Genomic DNA, 19,349 nt, shown 5'->3' with positions numbered 1-19,349 from the left:
GCAGGGCATTATTGATCAAATGTATTCAGGAATAAGTGAAAAAATTATTACAAATGCAAAATAAAGATAGCTGTGAAGTTCAAATTAACTATCCAAAAGATGGAAAAAATTATTAGGAAAACTGCCTCCAGGCTTCGTATCAAATTTAGCAAAAATAGAACATAATAAAACTGAAATATTTTATTGTGAGAAGGGTTGGAGAGAATTTATGGACTTTATTCAAAGTATGCCAAACAGATATTTTTACCTTCTTATGCTTAAAAAAAAATTTGATTCTGTGTAAAATGAAATTGTGTGTGGGAGAATTGTATGGTATAATTTTGGGTATAATTCACTCAAAGTGTACTCTGAAACCTACGTACTGTGGAACTTCATTATACAAGCATAATCTATTACCTGATTTTTCTCATAAAGCAAAACACTTGCTTAGTGAAACAACTTTTTGCATATAAATTAATATAAAATACCAAAATATGTTCCATGCTGGAAAAAAATAAATTAAGCGCAGGGTTAATTCAAAGAAAATTATCCATTAAATGTTTAGACTCTTCAGCAATGTTCACCTTGTAACAGCAAAAAGAATGGAAATAAATTGTTAATTATTTATCTATAATACGTACCAAATTCCTTTTTACTAGAAAGCTGTCTAGAGATTTGTTTTTGGTGTCACTCCAAAATTTGGTAAAAGTGTAACTCAGAATGAATTTTAAATAAATTTATGGCACACATCACCATCTGCCTTAACAGGGTGATGCCTATTATTATATACCCTGCTCTAGTAAATGTGAAAGCAATGTCTTTTTAATTTGAGCTTTCTTGTTTGAAGTGAATATAGTTTAGTTTGAAACAACGCTTATTTCTCTCTTGCCTTATCCTCTAAGGTTGATGTTTTGGACTGATGTTGGCTCACAGCCCAAAATCATTCGTGCTCAAATGGATGGCCGCCAAGGAAGAAAGATTATTGTATCCGACAATTTGGAGTCAATAACGTCTTTAGCAGTAGACCGGGAGGCTGATCTCCTTTTCTGGGCCCAGCCAAAGAGGATAGAGACATCTGCCCTAAATGGGAAAGAGAGGTAATAATGTTTTTAACCTAGGTATTTACTTTAAGTTTATTTTTTATGATATTTAGAGGTTTGCACTATAAGAAATGTTTAACCAGGTAGGAAAAATATTTGAAGGAAGATGGACAGAAATACTATGAACAGCAAATGTTATATATAATTCCAAAAGATGTTATGCGGTAAAATAAGTTCCATGCCACCTCCATAGGCAGAAACATATTCATTTTAATCAAATTTACTTCAATTAATTTAAAGGCATGACCAAACCTCTTAAACAAAAATGGTATTTAGTTTCTCTAGAGCTGATTAATGTTGTTACTATGAAAATATGTTAAAGTCCCAAAAGGTTTCTCATGCATGAACAGTGACAGCCAAACTCACAATTGGAGAGTAGTTCCTGTAATTCATGATGGTTTGTTAGGTTCATATGTGCTATGAAAGAAAACAGTGTGAGTTGTAGGTCAAGGCAGAACGGCTGTCCTGCTTATCATTTGATGATAACATTTATTTAAATGTATTAATTTTCAATCATACTTATGTTGTACAAAGGTAAATTTTAGATTTTTTACTTTTAATTTTAAAATACCCGGAAAAAACACTGTAAGGAAATAATTCTTGTAAAATTTCTCACTGATCAAATTTCACTTAAGGGTCACTCTAAAGCCCCCAAAGGCCAATTGTTTTTTCGTTTATTATTCATTTCATCCTGTTATTTTACAATGATGAATATAAGATATGTAACACTAAATAAAAAATATATATGTGCATACATTTGAGAAATTTGTTATAATAAAATTACCGCTTGTCACACCTTGATAAAAAATATCCATTTAGGTAATAAAATTAATTCCTTTGTTATAAAGAATTTTAGCTAGGTTTAAACATCGGACACGCTGGTATCTTTTGCACCTGCTGGTAAATGATAATATATTTAAATACAAGCATAAAGAGGTATTTTTTGAAATAAAGAAGTAGAATGATGTATCACATGCACCTCCTTCTTTGTCTTGTGGTATAATCATAGATGCTTTCATTTTTTTTAATAGACACATGTTTTCTCAAGCATAGTATAATTTAAGATGTGACAGGTGATAAACAGAGAATTTTTAAATTCAGTAGCGATGGATCGAAAATATTTATCCCAAATAAAGTTTTGGACCTTTAGTAAGTTTCATTTCACATGCAATGAATACATCAGTAATGTTACCCACTCATGTGCAGTTTTACTGTGATTATCCCATTGTAAAAAAACCTTGAAATTTTGGTCATAAATTGGGACTGTGGGTTTTGCTGTAAACAAATTTTAAATTATCGTTGATAAACTGTTGTATTTATGTCAAGCATTATTAACATTCAAACACTGAAATACCCGAGGAAATTTTTGTTGATAAATTAATGAAAATACAACAGGAAACTGTTGACTTTCAACGGATAACTTTTGAAATACAACAGTTAACAGTTTACTGTAGACAACAACACTTTCACTAAGGGATTCTTTTGTGATTTATAGGATTCATTGTGCTAATGCTTCTGTATTTGTTTCTGTGATCATAGGAAATATTTAGTGGACACCAATGTGCAGTTGGTTGGCAGCATTGGTGTAGTGGGTGACTACCTTTATTATTTGGATAAAGAACAGCAATTAATTGAAAGAGTCAACAAGTATACGGGCTTGGAAAGGCAGAAGTTAAAGAAAAGGGTACCTAATCTCACGGATCTCTTGGCTGTGTACTTCCCTAAGGATACGGTAAGTAGAAACAAGTTAATTCATTGGGAAAGGTTTGCTGAGTGGCAATCATTAAGTTTGTACCATAGAAAAGTTTTGAAACCATTTTGAGGAAACAGCTGATGATGAAAGCTAATAAATAGCACTCAGTATCATTTCCCATATCCTCAATTCTCTTGCTTATTGAATGAATGGGAATCATTAAAAATGTTTTTGTGCATGTGAAAGTTAATAATTTACTCCTCATTACAGTAAACCCTTATTATCTGTGAAAATGGATGTATGACAAAGCACGGATAATTGAAGTCATGGACAACTGAAAAATGCAGGAAATATGGTTGTGATACAAAATTGATTTAATTTGAATGAGTAAAAATAGTTTTTAAAAAACAAGAGACTGTGATTAGGAAAAAAGTGAAGTCTCCTTTTTTATTCCATGTGATTAATTCACGTTTTTTAGGAATGGAAAGTTAAATGTTACTATTTGTCAGCCATTTTTACAACCGGGAATAATAGACTGACATGAACACAGAACTATCATCTAGTAAATAAATAGCAAAACGTATTGTCAGAAAGCGAAACAAATCACATAGCCATGAAAAAGCAAATGATTGATGAAGGGTGAATATTGAAAAAGGATCGCTGATATGGATTCATGTTTCTTCATTCATACATGCGGTGAAGATGGTTAATGACTTCTTTGTTGCTTAGAAAGACTATATATTTCCTCGCCTTAAAGAAAATGGAATTCTGAGGGCTGAGATGCAAGGGAAACTTATGAAAAAGTACGGATAGTAAAAAAAGGTTTCAATTTTAGCATTAAGTACTATTGACAACTTTTGATTTTGTGATTAAAATTAAAAATAGATAGGAAAGCCAAGGAATTTCAAACTAATGCCTTTAAAAGACAATATCAGAGTTTCAATCCGTTTTATAACCTTTATGATTGTATCCATATTAAACAATTCCACAAAGTAAAGCCTGAAAGTGCAAAGTATATTTATGATTGTAATTTTACTGGGAAGAGAGACTAGCCCAGATATTCTACTAAAATGGATAACACGGATAATTGAGTCTTCTTTATATCCAAACAAGTGTGTCTCCATAATTTCATGAGTACTTCTGGAGCATTGCTCACGTTGAGTTGAAAGTGTAATTTTTGGTCTAAAATGTCAACGAAAATCTGCGGTTAAACTAATAGTCAAAGGCGGTAAAGTCACCTGAAGTCAATTTGGCAATGTTCAGAGGAGGTGATTACATAAAGATATCTTTGAAGATGAACAGATAATTGTGGGCCTTGATGCCAAAAAGAACCGAATCCAAAATTTTCAAATAAATGAATTTTTGTAGTCAACTCATGTAATGCCCTAGCTGGGTTTCTCGAAGAGGAAGGGTTATATTTTTTATGCCAGATCCATCCCTGAATTAATGGAAATTCACTTGCAGGAAATTTTAGATTTGTTATCTTTCAAAATAAAATTGCTCAACGTAATGAATGAATGACAATGTTTTGAAAATTGTTGAAACCAATAGGCATGATCAATGAAGACTTTTAAAATTCCTAAAATTATGAGCTTGAAGAGCATTGTACCAAATCATAGCTTTTTGCTAGCCATGCATGCTATTTTTGGTCCAGAAAAGGTCACCATATTTGTGATTTTCTAGCAGTTTTTTTAAACGTACGGTGGGTTTTAATTGTGCTGAAAAAAGAGCACATATCTCAGCTTGAATATATATCATACAGTAATTTTTACTTTAAAAAATTAATATCATGTAATAGAAAAATGATGTAGTTTCTAAAGAAAAACTACTTTTACTGCTGTTATTTTAAAACTGCTTTTTCTATGTAAACTGATGCTTTATCCTTTAATAAGACCTACAAGCAAAAATTAAATGGAAAAAATCTAGTCCCTGACCACCCTTATCAGAGGTTTGATTTCTCAAAGGGTATTTAAATATTTTAAATGAGTTGGCAGGCATGATTTTTGTGCTATTAATTTCTTCATTCTCATTTCAGTACCTGGACAACCATCGCTGTAGCCATAACAATGGTGGCTGCTCACACTTGTGCTATTCTGTAAAGCCAGAAGAACGTGATTTGGATGATATTGATGACGGTGGAGATATTGATAACGGAAAGCTTGACATTACATCCAGGAGAAAATACAAGAGGAAGTTGAGTGATATGGGAGAAGTTCACTGTGCTTGTCCTGAGGGATTGATCCTCCAGGATGACCAGAGGACGTGTACCCCAGGACCTGCATGTGAAAGAGATTTTCATTCCTGTGGCCCAGAGGATGGTAGGGATTGTGTCCCCAGCAGTTGGAGATGCGATGGGAAAGTGGATTGCTATGATGGTAGTGACGAGAAGGGCTGCCCGAAGTGCAGAGCTGACCAGTTCCATTGCCAAGGGGGAACCTGCATAGGTAGGATATTTTTGAATGCATGTTGAATGGAATGCATAATAAAGTATGCAAAAACTTGCATGGATAATCTGTGGAGAATGCATCATTTAAAGTTGGAGAACCATAGAATTACTTGAAAAGGAGAATTCGTTATGAGCCTCTTGCCTGAATATAAATAGTTCATATTTGAGCTTTCTTTGTGATGTTATGTAGATTAAATGCAAGCCATGATCCTTTTCCTGGTTTATTTTTTGTGCTCATTAACAGAAATCTAGTAAGTAATTCCATGGAAAGAGAAAAGGAGTCTTTCATAAAGTTGGGTTAAACGTTTTACGCCTAACTATGTATCATTGTTTTGTATCCTGTTATTAATATCTCAAACAGATGAAGTATATATGTGGTGAGTACTGAGGGTTGATGGGAGAAACCATTTTAATTGCAATTGCTTTTTTTTTGTCCATGTGATAAGCAACCTTTCAATATCATTGAAAATATGTAACCATTCCATAGATATTTTTGTCATTCTCTATGAAGCATCTATCTCCTTAATCTTGTCCTTGTTCTTTAAGAAAAACAAATTTTTTATGTGGTCCAATCATATGTGTGTGCTAGATCATTCACTGTTTTTTTTTATTCTCTTATGGCTGTCATCTTATGGATTTTTCATCTGGGACATTTTCAAAATCATGCTCAAAATATTATTAAACTTTGTTCCAAAAAAATCACTGATATGAAAACAAGTTGGGAAAAATGTGTGATCACTGCAGACTCCAAGTTGAAAGAAGGAGTGCTAAACACAAACTGAAGTCATAGGCATGCAATCATTCCTGGAATTCCCCTCACCTTGTCATCCCTCATGCAAAAAGTTGCTTGCTAAGCAAATGATTTCTGGGCAAAATATTTGTGCTCATAATGCAAATTATTTGCTATGCGGGGTGCTCGCCGAGTAAGATTCCCCTGTATTTCTTAACTAAATAGTATATTGACTAAGTTATAAGTTCAAAAACGTAATTGTGACATCTTGGTCTGTGTTGTTCCTCCTTGACATTAATTGTTGTGTTAAGGAGATGATGAATGGATGTTTTGATGGGTTGAATATCTTTGTTGATTTTTGTGTATTTTGTCTTGTAGAGCATGCCTTGGAATGTGACGGTTTGGCCCAGTGTCCAGATGGAGATGATGAGATCAATTGTTGTCAAAGGGGAGAATTCAAGTGTGTGACCATTGGAACCTGTATTCCACAAGCTCGAGTTTGTGACAGAATGGATGACTGTGCTGATGGGAGTGATGAAGCCCCACCAGCATGTGGGGACCGAAGGGTTGATGACTCAGTCAGAGCTGCCGTAATACCTGCATCACCAACGCACCATGACGATGGCACGCAGGGCCAGGGGGTGTATGTAGCTGCAGTACTTGTAGCTGCAGCGTTGGTGGCAGTGGTGGTGGCTCTTGTTTACCTCTGCCGCAGACGCAACCAGAGGCATGAGAACCTTAGGCGTTGTGATCGGCACCACCCAGGAATGCCCGTCTTTGGCGCAGATGCCTTCCAGCAGTTAGGTGTCGGCGATGGGACATCAGCAGCTGACCCCCTTGCACCTAAACCCTCGCAGGCCATAGCGGCTGCCATACGTCGGCACCCCAAGACAAAGCCTCCCATCCACCCAAGTGCCCTACGCCCCGGGCTGGATTCAGTTCACATGTCAAACCTCGGAATGGGCTATGAGAGGGGGCATGTCACAGGAGCATCAAGCTCAGGTTCGAGTGCCACGGCACCACCATATCCAAGAGAAACCCTCAACCCACCACCAAGCCCTGTGACCACCGATGCAAGGTCCTCATCCTGTTGCTGCTCAACGGGTGTTGGGAGTGGGGATGGCCCAACCAGGAGGCCATACCGGCACTACCGTGCTATCAACCAGCCCCCTCCCCCAACTCCCTGCAGCACGGATGTCTGTGATGAGTCTGACTCATGTGCCGCAGGTGGGGGAGGGGGGGTTATGTCATCCTACCCGTCCCCAAGAAGGCCACCAGCCAGGTCAGAGTATGACAGTGACCCCTTCCCACCCCCGCCCACGCCACGGTCCCACTGCCACAGTGGCCACAGTCAGAGCGAGGACTACTCTTGCCCCCCCTCGCCGTCCACAGAGCGGTCCTACTTCCAACCCCTCCCACCACCCCCCTCGCCAGTCCCTGTGCATCACATCCACCAGCCCCGCTGCGATTGCTGACGCGGGGCCTCCCGCCCCTACAGTGGGGTCGGGACATGCCCACGAACATGCTGGAGCACGTACACCGTCGTTGACTCCCTCTCTGAGTAGGGATGGTCTGGTGGATGGGACATGGCTGAGTGCAGCCTTACCCAAGACTAACGGCCAATCTCTAAAGTCTTGTCTGAGATGTAGAGATGATTTTTGTTGCCATGTGTTTGTACCTTTCCTGTCTGCTTTACTGTGTTTCTTTTGGGGGAAGAAGAGGGACCACCTTTTGCACCAATGTTGATTTTTGAAAGAAAGTCATATATATACGTTCTATTCTCTTTGGTTTGTGCTTTTTTGGAAAGATCTCCGTTATGGCGAGGAAGTGGTTTTAATATAAATTCTTTAATGAAATGTTATTGCTATTGTGTAGCTTTGAAAGTTTTTTCTTAGCAAATGGTGTGCAGCTTGAGATTGGACTGGAATCAGCAGCTCTTGTGGGAATCTTTTTGATGAAATGACCACTGTAGAGAGTAAATATTGACCTCAAGGCATGCATTGTGATAAGACATGTATTATAAACCACTGCATCCCTTATTTTCCTGTCCCTCGACACAAAAGCTATGATTGTTGGTATACTGTTTTACTTGCTTGTTGAATGTACACTATGCGCATATTCATACTCCAGTGACCTTAACTGCTTTTCACATGTTATACCCCTCTTCCAATCTCTTATTTCCTTTGGCCTTAAAATTTGACTGTGAAGTTTCTCCTGACACTGTAAATAGATGCCACAATTCTGTGATCCTTCGGGAACCTAGCAAATGAAGAGTACAGGGTTCAAAAAGACATTGCCTTATTCCATACATATAATAGTACAAGTGAATTTTTGGAGGTCATGCTGTGTTCTTACAAAGAAATTAAAAATCTTGCCAATTGTTATGTGTGTAATCATCTCAAAAGTGAGCTTTATGTGTGAGTCTGTGAATGAGTGAGTTTGTACATAGTGATTTTTTGTGAATACGTATTACGTGGGATTGTGCATATGTGAGTGTGTGTTACTGTACATATTTACCTGTCCAGTGAATGAAATTGGACTGCACACTGTTTTGTTGTTTTATATTATACTGTTCATTGGTTCCCAGGGATTTGTTGGTTGACGTAACTGATGGGGACTTTGTGCCTTAGCTGAATAACAATTATTTGAATGATGCTGACCATATCACTGAAGGTTGTATGAAATAATGCTGGTGCTTTGATGTTTAGAAGTGCTAATTAAATGCGAATTTTGACTAATTTTGATTAAGGCACTAGATAGATTCTACGAAACATCCCCTAGATTATTTTCAATTTATTTGAAATAGTCTGTCTGAAATTGGTCTGTGGCATGTGTTATTGCTTTATGTTTTACTTGGGAGTTACCTAAAAATATCATCATCTTACTCACCATCTATCATTAATAACAAACAGACCCTACTCCTGCCTGTATTAATTCAGTTTGTTATGTTCCTTTCATTGCCCTTAAAATACGATATATTTTAAAATTAACTTGCTGCCTGAAACCTTGATTACTGAATCTTTGCTACCTAATTTGATTTTAATGAGAGTTTCACGTACACTGTTGTTTTAACTCGTTTAAGGTAGTAAAAAAGTAAAACAGTGCAAATAACAGTTGTTTTTTACCCACTTAGGCATTATTTTAGAAATTATTGTTACAAATAGCCCTAAATGTTTTGAAAGCCTTATTAATTATAATTAATTATAGGGCTGACAGAATACATCTCATCCCTTTTTTTTTTTAAATGCTCTTAAGAAAGGGTTCTGTGTAATTATTTGTGATTACAAATTCATGTAAAATAATTCTCTTATCACATGGACCCTTACTATGCAAAAATTTTTTTTAATCTTTATTTATTTGTGAGAATAAGACTATTTATAACTGGTTAGCTTTTTTAAGGAAGGAGCATTAAGATATTTTATGTACATTTATAGGTTAATGTCGGCTGATTGTTTTTGCTAAAATGATCATAAGGGATTACTTTATTCCCTTCACCTCAGGTTACTAGATTTATGCAGAATTTTATAACCTGCAAGTATCCTATTTGTAATTCATGAAGTTATGGTTTGTATATAAATGATTATGTTAGAATATTAAAGAATGGCACAATTTAAACCTTGTTTTATATGTTCAAATACTCCTTAAGGAGTAATGTCTCCTCTCTTATCCATGGACTAGAACCTTGAGGTGAGTAATGAATTTTATTCTTTCATCATTCATTTTATTATTCATTATGTTCAATTTTCACCATTTCATGGCTTACTACTACTCAATTTGAACTTTGAGGTGGTGGACAGGCTTGTGCATTCTGATCAACCCTAGAGCTGTGTTGGAGGGAGCAAAGATATTTGCTTCTGGTCACTCATGAGAGATAGGTTGAAAGGTAGGGGCCAGACATAAGGTATTATTTACAGTGTCTTCCTCAGTGAGGCGGTAGCAAAGGCATCTGACCCCAGTGGGGTGATAATTTTAGTGGAGATGTCAACTTAAAAACACTATTGAGGATAGAAATGGGAAACTATCTCAGTCATATATCCCATACTGCTATGATGGGCACGTCAGAGTAAGGGTCGTGGCAGTGTCCTGTGTACCACAGTGTCCAGGCAACTCAGAAGCATGATTCATATCATATCATATCATCATTTCAGTCGCATTACAGTTAAGGAAAAAGTTTAGACAATGAAAGAGAATATGATGTAGAGGAGGATAGCTTAGGTCCAGGCTTACTTGATGGCAAGATTTAAAGGTTATTAAAAGAATTGAAATAAATAAGGCAATGGGGATGGACAGCATACCTGCAATAAATACTTTTATGGTTTAGTAACAGGTGGGAGGAAGAATTTTATGGACTATATAGTGTAATTTATGAAGAAGATATTTGGCCAAAGGTTTCATCATATCAGTGTTGTTTCCTATTCTAAAAATGGAAAACGTCTCATGTGTGAGGACCACAGGATATTAAAGTTGATTTCCTGTATTGCTAAAATCATTCTCTGAATCATCAATATGAGGATGCAAAGTCAAGCAAAAGCTCATTGTTTTGTAGATTTCAAAATGGTATTCAATAGAGTGAATTGGGCAGAATAAATTCTGTAGCACAGAAACTATAAATTGATTGAAGGGGTCAGTTTGGTTTGCAGATAATCTAGCTTTAGTTTATGCAAAAGTCTTTATCTTTTTTTGAAAGCTTTTAGTCTCCAAAGGGATTGCTAGCATTGCTGAGTGCATGTGGCTTTGACAATATTGGTCCTCAACACTTCCAAGATGTGCAGTTAGTACTGCTATTCTACTGTTTTAGGTATGTTTTGGATAGACACAGCCTATGAAATCGTGCAACAATACATATGCTTGTCTCTCGACACAAAAAATACAACCTGAAAGTTAATCTTCGAATCCACAAGGTATTTCTCCTTTCATTCCTTTAAACATGCTAATCCTATTCCCTTCTTTGTTCACATAACATTCCTCCCTCTATCATAGCCCTCAACATCCCATTCCCAATCGTGATGCCCCTCAGCATTCTTTTCTGCCTCCTTTAGATTTCTCCTAACTCTCTTCTCTCCTCTCCTTTGATGACTAGAACTTCCTCATTTTATTTTCTTTTTTCCAATCACCTTTCCCATTCTTCTCTAAACCCATATTTCAATAGTCTTCATTCTACACATATCATCTAACTTCAATGATCATGTTCCCATTCCATATAAAACCACCCTTCATACAAAAGGTTTGATGTGCCATGTCTTATTCTCCATATAGTGCCTGTCATCAATTCTTTCCTCCTTGAGAAACCTACTTTGCTAGCCCCTTTCCCTATTGCTCCTTTACGTTGACTGTTTTGGTCCAAAACACTCCTGGGATGGTATATGTTCCTTGTGATTTAGTTTATGAAATCTATTTTAATATTTAACTTGATCTTTTGCTTTCTTTACATTTACTCTCATCCCATACCTATCACCCCGACTTTCCAATACACCCAGCATTGCTTCCTACCGCTTGGCTGCCTGACTAATCAAAGCTTAATCATCCACAAACCCAACTCACCCTGCAGCAGTTTGGGGGGTGTACAGGTTTTTGATTAATCTCCCATTCATCGATTCTACTCAATTCAATCCATCAAATGGCTTTTTGAAATCAATGAAATAGACCAATACATCCTGATTGTATTCTGCACTCCTCTATTATTACTGACCTTACTTACTGCTACGGCATGGCACATATTTCTCCCCTTGTTCGACTTGTACTGATTATAACATAGGTGCACATTTTCTCTGCTCTCCATTTGCTTATTGATAATCATAAAAACCATTTTAACTGCGCGAAATCAAACTTCTTGTAGCGTAGTCCTCACATATGGCTGCCATTCCTTTTTGTGGAATATGATCGAACAATGATCTTAGAAAGCCTTCCGGCCACATTCCTCTCTCATAAATGCTGCATACATATTTATCATGCTAAAAGTTATAGTGGTAATTGTATAAAGTTTTAATAACTTTTCCAAACATTGCAGTGGTGGAGTCTCTTCACCTATTGCCTCTTAATCTGTGTTGATTGCTTCCCTTTGGTCCATTGCATTTAATCCACTAAGCTCAACGACCACATGTTGAAAGCCTCGTATCTCCTTTAATGTTTATGGCCCAAACAATAATGGTGGGCTACAAAATAATCACTTCATATAAATATGCTAAATTCTGTTCTTTATCTCAGAACTAACATAACAATTTTGCAGCTGATAGAAAAATATTATGGGAGTAATATGCATTGGTATCATCTAGGTCGCATTCATTTATCCTAATTGTCTCAATTATTATGTTATTTTAGTTAAATTATTCGTTTTTCGGTCACGTTATGAAAAGCTGTTGTAGTACTAAAATGCAAACAGAAAAATAGGAGTGTGGCTGATTATTGAACTTTACTTATGAATGGCGATTTCGGCTTCCATTTTCCACGCATAGCAAGATAAGACACATTCCATCCATCATGGCGGCAGCTGGTTGGAGACCGATATGGAGACAGATGATGGCTCTTCTTTAGTGATGGAGTCAATCGTAAACATTCAAGCCAATATCGCAATTTCGATTAATAAGTAATTTTCGGTGGATGTTTTGTCTTCCCTAGGTTTTCAATTTAAGGAATAAAGTAAATGAAATGGTGGTATTTACTGACGATTATTTGTCGTTCTCTTAGCTGGGAGTGGTGGCGTACTCCTGTAATCCAAGCTATTTGGGAGGCTGGATGGGTTGGATGGTTGAGGTCGAAATGCAAGCTCCGGAAGGGAACGTCTTGGGAGGGTGCCAGCGAGGTTCTCTCTCCCTTGTAGAATCAGTAGATTCGAGTACTGACTCAACTGGGCTTGTATGTGCGACATTTCTAGATCCATCAGACACTCATCTTTTTTTCGCGGACTAGGCGAAGTATTTTTTTTCCACCTAAATTGAACTATTTAGATCTTTTTTCACCGAACATCGGTATATTTTGCAGGCTTTCTACCGTGTATGTGTCGTGAGTAGAAATATGGCGTAATTACACGTAATAAAATTCTAAAAGAGAGGGGCCGCCTTTTGTTATCGTTTCAAGTTATGGGATAATTTTATCCGGCCGTTTTAGCTGCAAATATACGAGGTTGGTTCAAAAAGTATTTTGACTTGTGTTTTTTCAAAAATTATTTATTTATTCATGAATGTCTATTTTGTCCCCTTCAAAGTAATCCCCGTTAGATATTATACCCTTGTGCCAACGTGTTTTCCAATCCTCTAAGCACTTAAAAAAAATCAGTTTTTGTGATCTTGATCAGCTCCTCCTTCGATGTTATTTTTGTCTTGTCAATCGTAGCGTAGCGTCGTCCTTTCGCGGGCCTCTTCAGTTTCGGGAAAAAGAAAAAGTCACTGGGGGGAGGGGGCAGATCTGGGGAAAATGGTGGCTGCGGCATCATTAGTGTGCTGTTTTGGCCAAAAATTCGCGTACAAGTAACGATGTGTGAGCAGGGGCGTTGTCATGATGCAAAAGTCAATTTTTGTTCGTCCACAAATCCGGGCGTTTGTGACGGATTGCTTCGCGCAAATTGCGCTTAACTCGCGGGTAATATTCTTTATTTACCGTTCTACCATGTGGCAAGAACTCATGATGCACCGCGCCTCTACAGTCGAAGAAAACTGTAGGCAAAACTTTTACATTCCACCGCACTAGTCGCGCTTTTTCGGTCTTGGCTCGTGCTGCAGCTTCCATTGGGATGATTGAGCTTTAGTTTACACGTCATAACCATTAACCCATGGCTCGTCACCAGTTATGACCCTCTGGGGTAAATTTGGGTCGTCGCGGACAGAGTCCAACACCTCATTAGCAATGAGGTGTTGGACTCTGTCCATGCGTTGCTGTTTTTGGTCAAAATTGAGTAATATTGGTACAAATTTCGCGGCGACCCGTGTCATACCCAAATCATTGGTAAACATCGAATGGCACGAGCCAATCTATATGTTTAGGCCCTCGGCAACCCCTATGACGATGATTCGATGATTGGCCAAAACTATTTTCTTCACTTCATCAGTTTTCGTCTGTTGTTGACGTGCTCGGGCGTCCGGCACGCTCTTTGTCCTTCACATCTTCTCGGCCCTCTGAGAACATTTTGTACCGCCGATAAACGTTGCTTTGGTCCAAGGTAGCTTCTCCATATGCCACAGTCAACATCGGGAATGCGTTTGCGTATTTAATTTCGTTTTTCTCGCGAAATTTGATACAGATTCTTTGATCCATTTTTTGGAACAGTCAAAATCGAAGACAAGCCAAAACACGTTCAAGGAAAACAGCTGTCAACAATTAACTGAACATTCAAAATGACCAAACGTTTCGGCATGAGTAAGAGACATAAGAAACCAACATAACGCCAGAAAAAAATGGAAAATAAAATATACGTAACCGACTGAAATTCAAAATTGGCGATACTTAATGAACAGACCTCGTAGGTAGCTTATCATCGCGTTCCCGGGGGTTTAGCTGATGCGTGTTAGGACAAATTTTATTCCCAAGGATCACTTAAAATTATCTTTTCCTTAAAGTAATATTTTCAAACCTCCATAGTTTCTTATGCTGTTCATTCCATATAAAATAACATTTTCCTTCCTTTCGACTTCGCTGTAACTGCAATAAATATGTCCTTTTGCACTGTCTTCTGCATCACATTTTCTTTAATTATTCTCGTATATTAGATCCATTTACCCTGCCTTAATAGAAGCAGCCCCTGAAGTCCTGTTGTATGTATATTATTATTATTATAAGGTAATCCAACGGTTACAGTAGGTTTTGGATGAAGGTAGCTACCAAATAAATATTTTGTGACTCCAAACAAAACAAAATCCAGCAACCTACTCTGTATCAAGTTCTTATTCATCTCTGAGTACTGCCTTCCTCCCTTCATCCCGTCCAACATCCCTATCTTGTTCCTGCTCTTTCCTCGTTTGCCTAACATTCTCCCTTCTACTACATTCTATTACATTCCACTACCAATCAATATGCTTTTAATCCATTTTTCCTTCCTCTTCATGATTTCTCCCAAAAATAACCTATCCCCCCCGCAATACCCAGCACTTCCTCATTTGTTTCCTTTCTGTCCACTTAGCCTTCTCCATCGTTCTCCACACCCACATTCCAAAAGCCTCCCCTCCACGCCAATCTTCCTGTTCCTTTGAGCATGTTTCTGCACCGTAGATAGCTCAATATCAAAGTTATGACGAGTCTTTTCTTAACATCTTTACTAAACTTAGGTCCTTGTCATCAAATCATCCTTGTGAAAGCCACTTTGCCTAGCCCAACTCTTCTCCTTACTCTAACTTCATTGACCGTGTTGTACAAAACACTTCCGAGATACGTTAACTGTTCTACTTGCTCCATTCTCTGCCCTCCTATTTTAATATTTAGCATAGCCTTTATCTTTCTGGAAAATCGCTTAACCTATTTTGTATTAATATTGATTCTCATCTCATTTCTACCGCACTGAGTTTCTGATTCACTCAGCAAAGCTTTCAACCACTCGGCTGAATGGTACACTGAAGTTTGGTCATCAGCAAACCTAACTTATTTTTCAGATTCCTACCTCAGCCGTTTGTACCTCGTCTCGTATATCTTATCGGATGCCAAACCTCGTGGATTGTTTGTTTTCGATTTCATTTGCGAGTTGCGATAACGGCTTCCATTTCTTCCCGCGCGTGAGATGAGACACCTTTCGTGTGAACGTGGCGGCAGTTCTGTGCCCACCGGTAGGGCAGTTTATGTTGCTTCTTTAGTGATGGAGTCAATTGTGAACATTCAAGCCAATATCGTATGTTCGATTAAAAAGTAATTTCGGTGGATGTTTTGTCTTCCCTAGGTTTTCAATTTAAGGAATAAAGTAAATGAAATGGTGGTATTTACTGACGATTATTTGTCGTTCTCTTAGCTGGGAGTGGTGGCGTACTCCTGTAATCCAAGCTACTTGGGAGGCTGGACGGGTTGGATGGTTGAGGTTGAAACGCAAGCTTCGGAAGGGAACGTCTTGGGAGGGTGCCCGCGAGGTTCTCTCACCCTTGCAGAATCAGTAGATTCGAGTACTGACTCAACTGGGCTTGTATGTGCGACATTTCTAGATCCATCAGACACTTATCTTTTTTTCGCGGACTAGGCGAAGTATTTTTTTTCCACCTAAATTGAACTATTTAGATCTTTTTTCACCGAACATCGGTATATTTTGCAGGCTTTCTACCGTGTATGTGTCGTGAGTAGAAATATGGCGTAATTACACGTAATAAAATTCTAAAAGAGAGGGGCCGCCTTTTGTTATCGTTTCAAGTTATGGGATAATTTTATCCGGCCGTTTTAGCTGCATATACATGTATCTCACGTATCGCGTTCCCGGAGGTTTTGATGATGCGTTTTGAGCATTGGGGCGATCTGAATGTGGAAATATTCTGGTAGATTCCTCACCATAGTTTGATGTCCTAAAACAGGCTCCCATATATTGCGAGCTAGCTTAATGGGTGCAAGTAAAATGAATTGAATGAAATAATAACCGCCCGCTATTTTATTTCACCATAATAAGTAGCAAGTAATTTCCCAATCCCATGTAATCAATCCTTCCCCATGGACTACAAACGACGTGGTGGAAGCAGTTGTGCGTTCTGATGACCCACAGAGTTGGCGATAGAAATGACAATTGCTTCTGACAGGGTCATTTAACGAAATGCTAGGAAAGCTGTAAGGACAGCATCAGCTCGGAACAGTATAATGTAATATGGAGCATAGATAGGTAGATAGATTTATTCGCCATAGAACAATACATAAATGTATGGGCTTCATTAAGATTCAATTACATGTAGTAGTATTTAGGAGAGGCGACCGACAGCTGAGGTCATTTGCGGCATAGAGGGATGGACAGGAAAAGTTGAAGGGTGGAGAGAACCCCGGCGTCGGCATTAGACTACTCTTTACGAAAGCCGCCAAAGGGTCCGCAGCTTAACCGTAAGTGCCCTCCACAAAGCACCTCAAGTAGGGATCGAAATACCACTGAAAAAATATTCAACACCGCCGGAATTCGAACCCGGGCCCTCAGTGTGGGAAGGCAGTACGATAGCCGGCGCACCATCTCGACCCAGCGCCATTTTGCAGAAAATTTTCTAATCACATGTATTCAGTCCTACCACAAAGACGACCAATGGCATGGTGGAAGGTCAATTACATTTATAGGTGCGTTAACATGTATACAAATTCATGGGAATTTTAATGTACATGAAATATATGAGTATTAAAGATTTAGAAAACAGATTTCCCTACATTGGCTCTTTCTATGTACTCTTGGACACTAAAAAAAACATTATTTACAAAGAAATTTTTTCGCATTTTTTATATTTTATTTTCTTGGGGGAGCATTCGTTTTAACTCTTCAGGAAACAGTAGTATTCCTGAAACTTCTGGTGTTTTTTGTAATACTGCTACTCTGCAATGGTCATGGAAATGGAAAAGAAAATCTTCCTTTCACCCCAGATGCTGTAAATAATTTTTTCTTAAAAGCTGTTGAAGACAATTTGTTCTTTCGAAAAGTTGATGCTGCCAATATTGGTAATATGCTGCAAAATCTTCCTCCGAATAATTTAAATTTTAAATGGAATTTTGTTACTCCACTTGATATTATATCGACTGTTAAAAAATTTAAAAAATTAAACAGTAAGGATATTTATGGTCTTTCTAACTCCCTAATAAAGGACATTATTGTGCTCATTGCGGAACCATTAGCAATGTTAGTCAATTTATGTTTTGAGACAGGAGATTTTCCAACAGCTCTAAAATATTCCAAAACAGTACCTGTCTATATGAAAGGTGATAAAGATGATTTAGCTAACTACCGCCCCATTTCCATAGTCCCCGTTTTTGGTAAAATTTTTGAAGCTATTATGAAAGATCAAATATGTAATTTTTTTGAGTTAAATAATCTCTTTTCCAAATCCCAGTATGGCTTTCGATCTGGGAAATCTACAATTTTGGCAGTAGAGTCCATAGTTAATTATGTCATTAATGCATTTGAAGAAAAGGAATCAGTCTCAGTGACACTATGTGATCTTAGTAAGGCCTTCGACTGTGTTAATCATTCAATATTACAAAGCTAGAATATTATGGTATTAAGGGAGTTGCACTGAAACTAATGAAGTCATATTTGGATGATCGCCACCAATTGGTTGAACTTGATGGCTGTCGGTCTGTAGCTCTTAAAGTAAAATGTGGTGTACCACAGGGCTCTGTGCTTGGCCCAATACTTTTCATTATCATGATTAATGATTTGCCCTGTAATATGAAACCTAGATCTGTTTTATATGCTGATGACACTACTTTTGTGCAAAAGTGTCAACATCCAGAAGATGCAAAGTTACGATCTAGTGCTACCCAAAAACAGGCTAAGGAATGGTTTGATGTTAATCATTTACAATTAAATACTAACAAAACTCAGCATATTGTGTGCAGTCTTAAATCAAAAATAACTGATATTGAAACTGCTAAAATACTAGGAATTTATATTGATACAAAACTTAATTGGGAGACTCACATCAGTCAGACCTGTAATAAACTTAGTAAAGCTGTTTATATGTTAAGAAAGCTCAACTTTATCATTTCAAATGAGTATCGTTTAACACTTTACCATGCCTTCTTTCAATGTCATTTGAATTATGGTGTTGAGTTATGGGGTCATTCCCCTCATGTTAAACAAATTTTGCTACTGCAAAAGAGAGCTATTCGCTCTCTTGCTAATATACCACCACGTGATTCCTGCAAACCTTTTTTTATTAGGTATAGAATCATGACTGTATTTTGTTTGTATATCTTTAAGGCTCTGATTCATGTGAAAGTTAATCTAGAAACTTACCAATTAAGATCCAACCTCCATAACTATTCCACAAGAGGTAAATCGAATCTAAATACTACTTATTGTAGATTGTCATCAACTTACAACACATTTCACAATATGAACATACGACTGTATAACTATCTGCCTACTCAGTTGAAATCAGATGGTATCCAGAGTTTCAAGAATAGGGTATATACCTGGTTACTTGCTCACCCACTTTACTCATTGGATGAATTCTTTTGTGGCAATCTTCATCACATTTAAGAAAGTATGTTTATATGTTAAATAATACTTATATTGACGACATTTAATATGGTTGTACCATTTTTAAAATGAATAAAGTATTATTATTGTGAAGATTATCCTTACCCCTGGTGTCGTACTTGTGAACATCCCTTTTTCTGACCAGTGAAGGGGTTTTGGTGCAGGCATACAATATCACAGTATAGACGTTTATGTTAAAGGAATGGAAATGATTTGGTGACATTTGAGGATTTTCTTGCATTTAGTTTAAATATAACCCGTAATGCCCATTTTTGAAG

The 19,349-nt window shown here is 37.4% G+C and overlaps 1 protein-coding gene across 1 annotated transcript in view; it reads left to right on the top strand.

Moving 5' to 3' along the window:
* Positions 1–9,547, top strand: part of arr (low-density lipoprotein receptor-related protein 6) — a 586,167-nt gene extending 576,620 nt beyond the window's left edge. Inside the window, exons 17-20 of the mRNA XM_071596606.1 lie at positions 882–1,076; positions 2,619–2,811; positions 4,808–5,216; positions 6,327–9,547. Of these exons, the coding sequence (XP_071452707.1) occupies positions 882–1,076; positions 2,619–2,811; positions 4,808–5,216; positions 6,327–7,423 (1,894 nt within the window). The 3' untranslated portion in view covers positions 7,424–9,547. The remainder of the gene's footprint in view (positions 1–881; positions 1,077–2,618; positions 2,812–4,807; positions 5,217–6,326) is intronic.
* Positions 9,548–19,349: the final 9,802 nt, after the last annotated feature.

The sequence above is a fragment of the Hetaerina americana genome, unplaced genomic scaffold (assembly GCF_022747635.1).
Source record: "Hetaerina americana unplaced genomic scaffold, ioHetAmer1.1.p SCAF_8, whole genome shotgun sequence".
NCBI classification, from domain to species: Eukaryota; Metazoa; Arthropoda; class Insecta; order Odonata; family Calopterygidae; genus Hetaerina; species Hetaerina americana.
This window is presented reverse-complemented; position numbering and strand designations above follow the sequence as displayed.